We start from the raw sequence: 10,576 nt of genomic DNA on the forward strand, positions 1-10,576 counted from the left end.
TTCACCAACAATGGTATTGTGTTGTGAGAGCTGCTCTGAGATCAGATATTTGTAATGCATGTCAAATACAAAACAGAATACAGTTATATAAACATTTGAATGGTAATTTACTGTAAATGTGTGCGTTTGGCTATAGTAAACCTCAGTCAAAATCACTACTGTCAGAGATAATCGATAATTAGCACACAGTTTGGATTGGCGTATGGTTCTGTTCTGGGCAGGAACTCAACAAGCAACCTTCGGTTCATGAGAGCAATGATAAAACCCAACGAAACAAACCATACATCCAGCATCCCGAACACAAACCCAGAGAAAGTCAATCAAAGTGCCAGAAATGATCACATTCCAAAACTACAGCACTAATTACCTTCTGAAGAACATACGGCCTTCAGCTGATACCAATACCTGAATTAGACAAGCAAACAACAAACAGATCAGCCTAAAGCAGCAAGCATTTAGCCAGAGAAGACTAACTAACCCTAAAGCAATAACTAAATAACCCTAAACAACAACCAGCATGTTGCCAAATAAGACTAGCTCTAAAGCATGTAATCAGCAGATAAGCCTGAAGAAACAAGCATGTTGCCAATAAGAACCAAGCAGGCCTAAAACAACAAGCACTGAAGGAACCTGAATAATTAAGCAACAAGCATGAACGGAAACTTACCTGAGCTGCTGCACTGGCGACACATCCAATGGGAATGGGATTCCGCTGAATCTTTGTGTTTAACTTCACTGACAGAGACGCTCGGGAGTCACTGACAACACCAGCAGATTCAAATATTCGCCTGTTCAACTTCAGCAAACTCCAATCCGATGCGAAAAATCCACGCATTGAACTACTTGCACAACTACTTCCGCTTTCTACACAGTACGGCTCGGGAGTTTCCGGTCAGCGTTTAGAGCACCTTCTTCTTCGTCTTCTTCTTAAGCGTTTTTGGCGGTTGGCGAACCAGCTAATAGGTGCTTTACCGCCACCTGCTGGACTGGAGTGTGGAACAAAAGTCTGTTTGGAGCACCGACATCCAGACCGTTTCTTATGAGAAAGCAGATTATACTATGTTTTAGGGGTGGACTTCTTCTTCCATTTTCTTTTTTTTTTAAAACAATTAGTCATATTCTCTGCATTAACATGGATTATCTTCAACCTGCTGAAATGTTCCTATGAATATACTTTTCTTCCAAATATGCATTCTGAATAATAAATAAATATATTTCCTCATGAACCTGCCGAGGTCCAGCGCTTGTCTTTACAATTTTCTCTTACTGATCATATTTTATACCTGTTGAATTTACAGTTTTAAAAGAATTTGACTGATAAACACCCTTACGAAAAATAACCATGGTTTTACTATAGGAAAAGTGTAGTAACTTTTTTTTTTTTTTTTTGCAGTTTATGATTTGTATAACCAAATTTAAACACCATGGTTAAACTATGGTTAGTGTAGCAAAACCCGGGTTTATTTGTGGTTTATTATGGTTTAACCACAATTGCAATTTTTTTTGGTTTTATTTGTAGTAAAACTACGGCTAATTTAAGAACATTATTGCTTGTGTGCATTGGTGCTCCTATTCCAATGTTTAAATGGTTGAATGAATGTGCGGTAACGGCCTTAAAGACATGTAACGATGTTAAACATTTAAATAATTTTTAACAGTAAGGCGTTGACAGTGCGACCACTTTAAATATTCATATTTTGGCATTGCATACAGTGAAATGATTGTGAATGAAAAATGACACATTTACATAGGCTACATATTTTAAGCATATGAAATACAGATAAATAAAGGTTGATTCTGATCGTATTCATCATCAGATCTCACACACTGCAGCGAGAGTCACGTGTTTACCAGCCACTGCTTTATCAGATCGCTTATAAATTATGTTGATTAATAAAACTTCACCTTCTGTTGAGTTTGGAAAATTCTGCACACAGAAATCATCAGAATATCTCTTCACCTGTCTCTGAAAATTTCCGGATTTTGAAATCATCCCGCGGACTCTCGTTTTAATAGGCATTGAAGTCAACTAGATGATTAAGGCACATTGAAAATATATATAACCGGAAATAACTGAGCCGTATTATTTCAAAACGGAAGTGCGAGGCTCAGCAGATGCGAGCGCGACCTGAACTAAATCTAGCTTCCTGAATGTGAAACCAACTAAAGAGAATATGGTTTTATTATTGTTATTAGTATTGTGTAATTTTATTGAAGTATTATGTGAAAATGAAAGTAATCAATATATAAATTAATATGCTGAATTATGTTAACTCTGGATGTCATAGAACGAATAATAGTCTTTTCATTAGACAGTAAACCTTTCATTAGACAGTACACCATAAGATTCAACAGTGCGTGTGTGAGAGAATTTAGAAAAAACTTTACTCATAATAATTTTTCATGCAAAAACATCTTTAAGAATAACTCAACACCAAAGAGAAAAGAAAAACATAGATCACCTTCAGAAACAACACACAGTGCTCCATCACTGCACCAAATCATCAAATCTTCCATAGATCAATCAATCAACACTCTTGATTTAACCAACATTTAAAAAGCTCCAACGGTACTTTAGCAAGGTTTTTGCTCAACTCTGTTTAGAGAGAGAGAGAGAGAATGCTGTAATAATTTAAAAGTGTCTGCAGATTGAAAGCTTCATATTTATGTTCTTGCTAGGTATAAATCTGAATTTAATGAACACTGCCTGCATACAACAGATGGAGCAAGAAAATCCATGTTTTGGCCCACAGATGCAAACTCTGAGTATTGGTACAAACTTTCCTTCAGTAAAATAAGTAAATCACATTATATGTAATAAGATGATAAAATGCTCAGAGACACCTACATACAAAAAAATAAATAAAACAGGCATACATTTTTACTGTATGTAACATTGTAAAGTATGTTCCTTGCTGATTTTTATGTGTTCACACGTATTATAGACAACAAATAAAGTTTTTCTTAACATGTGACATGAAGTATTTTCTTGGACTGAAATATATGACGGGCAAAAATATATTTTTTAAATGCTTTAAAAAAAAGAAAAAAAGAAGAAGAAAATACATTTACATAAATATATTTTAAAACATATTTTAGCAAATATATTTTTTGGCCTTTTTTTTCTTTTGTTTTGTTTTGTTCTGTATATTTTGAAATATATTAGATTCTTTTCCCGAACAGGTAGGATTCATGTGGTGTAAAAAACACAGGCAAATAAATCAGACTGTGTCCATTTGCTGAAGTGACTGAATGTTCCTCTCGTCTGAGCTCAACCTGCACTCACATCTGATAAAGTCCTGAGCTTTCTGACAATATGACGCTGTGAACAGCCACAGAAACATAACAAACTGCTGCAGAGCAAACCTCACATTTACAGCAACACCATTAACATGACAGGCGTCTGCTGATGTGTGTTATTGTGTCACGTTACAATTCCTGCGCTGGTGTTTATTTATCCAGCGCTGTCCCAGAATGCACCAGCTGTCCAGAGGCGTCACATCAGACACAAATCATCATCACACCTCCAATAAACACAGAATCATGGCTTTGTTTCCAGAGGAAGGTGTTGCAGGAGTTCCCGATGGCCGTGTCGATGTGCTTTTATTACCGTCCACTTCCAGAGTTTAGAGGACTGCAGGTCAATGGACGTGACTGATCGCACCAGAGTGGCTCTGAAACACATTCTCCAGCCCTGCTGGGAAAGAAAACACACAGAGCGACGTTTGAGAGCAAAGCTGGAGAACCGTGGAGGTCCAGAGAGAAGCGGTTCATCAGAGACACGTCTGGATGAAAGCTGATGACTCTCTCTCATCATCACAGGGCTTTAAAACCCTCCATGGACACTAAAACACAAGATGCAGACTTACACTGGCTTCTCATCAGGTCATGACACAATATAATCAGTATATAATATCACAATCTTATATCAACCAGCCCTAACACGAGGCACTGCTGACATTATATGAGCCCTTCAATATCTATGTTATCCGGGTTTCTGCAGGTTTTAAAGACCATTTTAAGATCAAATAAATAAATTCAAGGGAACACAATACGCCAATATGGTCTCTTAAAGGGGTCATATGATGTTGCTAAAAAGAACATTATGTTGTGTATTTGGTGTAATGAAATGTGTTTATGCGGTTTAAGGTTAAAAAAACACATTATTTTCCACATACTGTACATTATTGTTTCTCCTCTATGCCCCGCCTTTCTGAAACGCGTCGATTTTTACAAAGCTCATCGGTCTGAAAAATCGAGGTGTGCTGTGATTGGCCAGCTATCCAGTGCGTTGTGGTTGGCCGAATACCTCAAGCGTGAGACTGAAATGTTACGCCCCTCACATACACTGTTGATGCCGTGTCCGGCCGGAGCGACGAGACAAAAACATTAAAACCCATTACAAACGAGGCATTTGTTGCATCCAGTGGGGACATAATTACTGATTATAATGACTTATACTGTCTTTTTACGCATTGCGTTGCATCGCGCCACGTAAACATAAAACCATGTCAGCATCTGTGATCGGAGAATCTTTTTTTTTTTAATTCATTTTACAAAAATAAATAAATAAATAAATATCTCTGATCCAAACAGTGGAATACAGGAAGAACTGTTACTGTACCGTCTGATCTCACTGCAAAAAAACTGCTCCTCTTCCTCAGTATTTTTGTCTCGTTTTCCAGTGCAAATGTCTAAAGATTCATAAATCAAGATACATTCACTGGAGGTGCAAAATGAAGATATGAAGTCTTGTTTTCTGAGAATCTGATCAAAAGTGAGTTTATGATTAAAACAAGAACAGATCTTTAAAATCAACTTAATTCAAAGGGAAACAAGCTTTCAAATGCCACCGAGAGATATTAGTTCCTGTTTTAATAATAAACTCACTTCATTCTGTTCATCAAGACTTCATATCTTCATTGCATCTCCAGTAAATGTATCTTGACTTAAGCAGGGATGCAAACTCATCATCGGCGAAAAAGGTGACAAAGATGTGCACTATCCATGTAATATTTCACAATCTTATAATAGCCTTTTTTTTAACACTACAGTTGTGCAGCAAAATTCACTTTAAAGATTCACGTTTCATTCATGAAGATGTCTCCTGGTGGAAAACAAAGACTTTTAAGATGAGTAATTAGCATTATAACCAGTAGATGGCAGCAGAGGATCACTCATTAGCTCAGCTGCCTAGTTTTTTTCACATCTTGCTTTTTTATTTATTTTATTATGACAAATTGTAGTACCTTTACTGTACTGATGTTTGAAGTACAGCGAGTATAGCACATGACCTGCGGTGCACTCGTGGCATTCTGAAAGTTTGAGATGTTTTTATCTCGCTGCGGTGAGGACGCACCTGGAAAAAACAAGCCATTCAAATAAAATAATCAAAAGTAATTTCCACAAAACAACTATATGACAAAAATAATAGGACAGGATTAATCGAATAAGCAAGCTAACATTCATGAATTATACACTATATAACGTGATCAAATGTAACTGGTATAGTGGATGAATGAAATATGTTTGTTATGCCATGAGTTAACTTAAGCCCGGCTCACACTGTGATTTCAAATGAATGCAATTATAATTCCTTTGTGAAATTCATTTGATGCTGGCTGTGTTAGTTTGATTATTGTGATGCACATCAAACAGAACAAAGCTTCGACTTTGTTGTTGTTGTTGTTGTGTGTGTTTCTTATTAGAAAATTAGTCATAAAGGTTTGGAATGACATGAAGGAGAGACGTTTGTTGTTTGGTTCCATATGGCAAAAATATATAAAATATATATTTAGTTTTAACTTTTATATAACCTACCAAAAATATATTTTAAAATACAGAAAATTTCCAATCTTATCCAATCACTTGCCTACATTTAGGCTAAATGCAAATGTTGATGCAATAGCCTAGTAGATTTAATATTGTTGATTTTTTATATATATATATATATATATATATTTTAGTTTTTAAAGTATGTTCCTTGCCAATTTTTATGCAGATGTGTTATACGTTTACTCGAGTTACAGACAACAATTTAAGTTTTTCTTCAAATGTGACATGTATTTTCTTGGACTGAAATATATGGAGGGCAAAATATATTTTAAAAAGCTTTTAAAAATAATTATATATTTATATTGTTAAAATATATTTTTAAAAATATACAAAAAAAAGGCCAAAAAATATATTGGTAGAAATTATATTTAAATATAATGTATTTTGAAACGTACTTTAGCATATAATATAATATATATTTTTGACCCTTTTTTGGTATATTTTAAATTGAATTTTACAAAAATATTTGACAATATCTATTTTTTTTGCAGAATGGGGTTTGGCGACTCACCGATTGCATTTATCAGAAATACAGAGCCGAAAAACCCACTGTTCTATCAAAAAAATCCACATCTATTCAAGAGTCGTCGTCAATGTTTTTGGTCTCTTTTCCCATTAGAGAAAACTTGAACATTTTAAATGTTTACATTTGACAAAAGAATCTGATCAACGTTTACTAATACGCTATCATAGAGATAAAGACATGGACGAAAAACCATCAGCTTTTGATTCATCGGTGACCCTCAGAGCAAAACAGCTTTAGTGAATCAAAACCACAAAACCAGACACTCGTATCAATGCATCTGCTCTCAGTTAAGATCTAAATAACACACTGACTAAAGACATATACAGACGAATCTCTAATAATCATAAATGAACATGATCATAAATGTTGATCACACATCATTTACTACTGTACTGTCAAAAATCACTCGGCTTTGCAGACTATAAATCATTAGAAAAGGCACAGGACTTCAGCAACTGCACTCATTTACCATACAAATGTACAGTTAAACATTAATTCATTAAAACTGATCATAAGATTTCAAATATATAATTAACCAACCCACATCATTAACTCACTAATGGGATGCAATACTAATCAGATACTAGTTTTTCACATTTTATTATTTATTTTGTTTTCATTTTTATTTTAAAGTTTTACTCATTTTGTTGTGTTTTCATATTTTCCAGTTTTTAAATATCTATATAGTTTTTATTGATTTTATTTCAGCTTTAGTTTGAGTTATTTTAGTACATAACATTGCATAAATGCAATTGTGGATTAATGCACCGTGTTTTACACTCACCGTCTCTGCAAAAATTTTATCATCATATAATGCAGGAACATTGATGCATTTCATTTCCTTAGATGTGAATATTTATCCTTATGCACGTAGATTCTGTGAGTCTGAGTTCGGTGAGTCTGAGTTCAGTGAGTCTGAGATCAGTGAGTCTGAGATCAGTGAGTCTAAGTTCGTTGTGTCTGAGTTCGGTGAGTCTGAGTTGGGTGAGTCTGAGATCAGTGAGTCTGAGATCAGTGAGTCTGAGTTCAGTGAGTCTAAGTTTGTTGTGTCTGAGTTCGGTGAGTCTGAGATCAGTGAGTCTGAGATCAGTGAGTCTAAGTTCGTTGTGTCTGAGTTCGGTGAGTCTGAGTTCAGTGAGTCTGAGTTCATTGTGTTTGAGTTCGGTGAGTCTGAGTTCAGTGAGTCTGAGTTCGGCGAGTCTGAGTTCAGTCAGTTCGGTGAGTCTGAGTTAAGTGAGTCTGAGTTCAGACTCGGGGAGTCTGAGTTCGGTGAGCCTTGAGTTAATTGAGTCTGAGTTCGGTAGTTTGGTGAGTCTGAGTTCGGTGAGACTGAGTTAAGTGAGACTGAGTTAAGTGAGTCTGAGTTCGGTGAGTCTGAGTTAAGTGAGTCTGAGTTCATTGTGTTTGAGTTCGGTGAGTCTGAGTTCGGTGAGTCTGAGTTAAGTGAGTCTGAGTTCAGACTCGGGGAGTCTGAGTTCGGTGAGCCTTGAGTTCGGTGAGTTTGAGTTAATTGAGTCTGAGTTCGGTAGTTTGGTGAGTCTGAGTTCGGTGAGACTGAGTTAAGTGAGTCTGAGTTCGGTGAGTCTGAGTTGGAAATCCTGACTTTCTTCATCGACGGCGTTCAGTCAGTGCCTTCGGCCGAAAGGTCAAAGCGCTCTCACAGGGGTCAGAGGTCACCATTAATTTGGGCTTTACATGTTAAGAGTGAACAGATGAAGAACATCGAGAGCAGTGAAGCTGCACAAATCAACTACAGAGAACGAGAAATCAAAGATCGGCAGATAAAACGAAAAACAGCCACGATTTTTTATACAAGCTTTATTTACAACTTGAATAACAACTGTACAGTTTTGCAGCGCTGGAAGCACAGATTCATCAACAGAGTGTGAATGAGACGGTTCCTCCAGCCGCACACATACAGTATGTACATATTGTATACAAGCAATATAAAACTTGGCAAATGCAACGAATATTTGCTACTTTAGTATCACACAGATCACGACTGAAGTATCAGGTGTTTCTCTGCTCATGGACGGTTGTGTTTGACCTCTGAACTCATGAGAAACTCATTCAGCCGCCTGATAAAAACCACACAAGAACACTGCTGGAGTAACAGATACACTGATCGTCACAGACACGAGTCCGTCTCGTCCCGCAATCACTGTGCATTATTACAGGAATATTTAGTAACAGCTGATGAAGAAAAGCAGCAGAGCAGGTTTAAATGTCAGAATATCGCTGTAACATTGTGTCAGATTCTTCATCATCATCCTCATCAAAAGCACTTACTGATTTAGTATAAAACAAACAGAAGGATGTGGCGCTGGTTCCTCTGTCATTCTCACACTGACTCTACTCAAACACATCCAGCAGCCAGACGCTGAGGGAAGAATCGATTAAAATGCTGATGAAGCAGGTATGAGGAGCTCGTTTGTTCATGAACTACAGGAAATACTGAAACACTCCACAATGACCGATGAGGCTAAAATGAAAACATGAGGAACGTGTAGGAGTTCATCCATCTGTAATCCGAGCTCACGCCCACAGCATGATTGACAGGCGCCGGCCCCGCCCACTTCTGATGGGAAGGAAAGCGGTTAGCATTCTGGGTTAGTTAGTGTGCAGCGATGGGTTAAACTCAGCAGCATGAGCTCAAATCACACGCAGTCATGCAGCCCCGCCCCCTGATGTTGCAGCCACGCCCCCTGCTGACCTGCAGCCCCAATGACCGATGAGGCTAAAATGAAAACATGAGGAACGTGTAGGAGTTCATCCATCTGTAATCCGAGCTCACGCCCACAGCATGATTGACAGGCGCCGGCCCCGCCCACTTCTGATGGGAAGGAAAGCGGTTAGCATTCTGGGTTAGTTAGTGTGCAGCGATGGGTTAAACTCAGCAGCATGAGCTCAAATCACACGCAGTCATGCAGCCCCGCCCCCTGATGTTGCAGCCACGCCCCCTGATGACATGCAGCCCCTCCCCTGATGTCTGCAGCCACGCCCCCTGATGACATGCAGCCACGCCCCCTGCCGCTCATGCTTTAAGGTCACTGTGAGACAGAGAGATTGACAGGTGTCAGTCACACAGATTCAGCGGTGAGCATCTGCTGAGCGTCACTGGAGGAAGCGTGTGGATCGTGGCTTTAAAGAGTTTGATCCGGACCGGACGGCCCACACGCGACTCGCGTGACGCCAGCAGACGCCAGACAGGGATCGACAGCAGCTGTGAGTCTGTGTTAAGGCATCGGGAATGAATCAACAAAACAAACAACAAGCACCGAAAAACACTGGAAGAAACAACAGACTGATTTGCATTTAAATAAACATCATGACGAACACTTCTCTCTTTCAATGCATAGATATCAATGGAGAATAAAGAGGACAGATGAAAGAATCAAGAAGGACATCAGCTGAGAGCAGACGAAGAGCAAATAAAACACTGTGCGTCAGGAACCACCCTTAAAATACTGCAAAGCCTCCGGTGAAAAGCGTCCGACAGGAAAAAAGCTCTCATTAGTTTGGAGTGTGTTCATTAACTAATGCTGATTTGATTAAAGTGGGCGTGTCCGGTTACCCTGATTGGTCAGATCAGTGGAGGAGAATATTAAGACAGCGAGGTTGGGATGGGGTGGGGGGGTGGAGTCGGGCATCCTGATTGGCTGTGGAGAGGGTTGCTGTGGCGACGCTCTACCTGGCTGCGGTGGGCTGCACGTGGCCCGGATACGTCCGACGGGAGCTGGTGGCCTGTCTCTGACGTGCCAAGAAAGACTGACCCGAACCCGTGCTGGCCAGACGCTCCTCAGCCGCCTTCTTCTGCAGAGCCATGCCCTGAGCACACGCACACACACACAGACACACACACACACAATCACGATTTAACCCTTCATATCTGTGACACACAACAGAAAAACACAGATGCTCTGTATAACTGGGCTTAGTGTAACCACACCACCTAGTGCACACTACACCTGTACTAGTGTTGTCTAGTATACTGATTTTTGAATACATATTGATTCTGAATATTTGAAACCGTTGTAATATTTATTTTCTGCAGAATCGATACACTGATCGCAGCTGCGCTTTCTCTCTGACAGTGAGTTGCATCACACCGTGTGTGTGTGTGTGTGAGAGAGAGAGAGAGAGAGAGTGCGTGTATGTGTGACAGAGAGAGAGAGCATTTGTGTGTGTGTGTGTGTGTGTGTGAGAGAGAGAGAG

The 10,576-nt window shown here is 38.9% G+C and overlaps 1 protein-coding gene across 1 annotated transcript in view; it reads right to left on the reverse strand.

Moving 5' to 3' along the window:
- Positions 1–9,097: 9,097 nt before the first annotated feature.
- LOC107721033 (protein Hook homolog 3-like) overlaps positions 9,098–10,576 on the reverse strand; it is a 28,252-nt gene continuing 26,773 nt past the window's right edge. The window contains exons 24-25 of the mRNA XM_016528884.1: positions 10,053–10,189; positions 9,098–9,411 (exon numbers count right to left, since the gene is read on the reverse strand). Of these exons, the coding sequence (XP_016384370.1) occupies positions 9,396–9,411; positions 10,053–10,189 (153 nt within the window). The 3' untranslated portion in view covers positions 9,098–9,395. The remainder of the gene's footprint in view (positions 9,412–10,052; positions 10,190–10,576) is intronic.

The sequence above is a fragment of the Sinocyclocheilus rhinocerous genome, unplaced genomic scaffold, assembly GCF_001515625.1.
Source record: "Sinocyclocheilus rhinocerous isolate Xijiao unplaced genomic scaffold, SAMN03320098_v1.1 scaffold3468, whole genome shotgun sequence".
NCBI classification, from domain to species: domain Eukaryota; kingdom Metazoa; phylum Chordata; class Actinopteri; order Cypriniformes; family Cyprinidae; genus Sinocyclocheilus; species Sinocyclocheilus rhinocerous.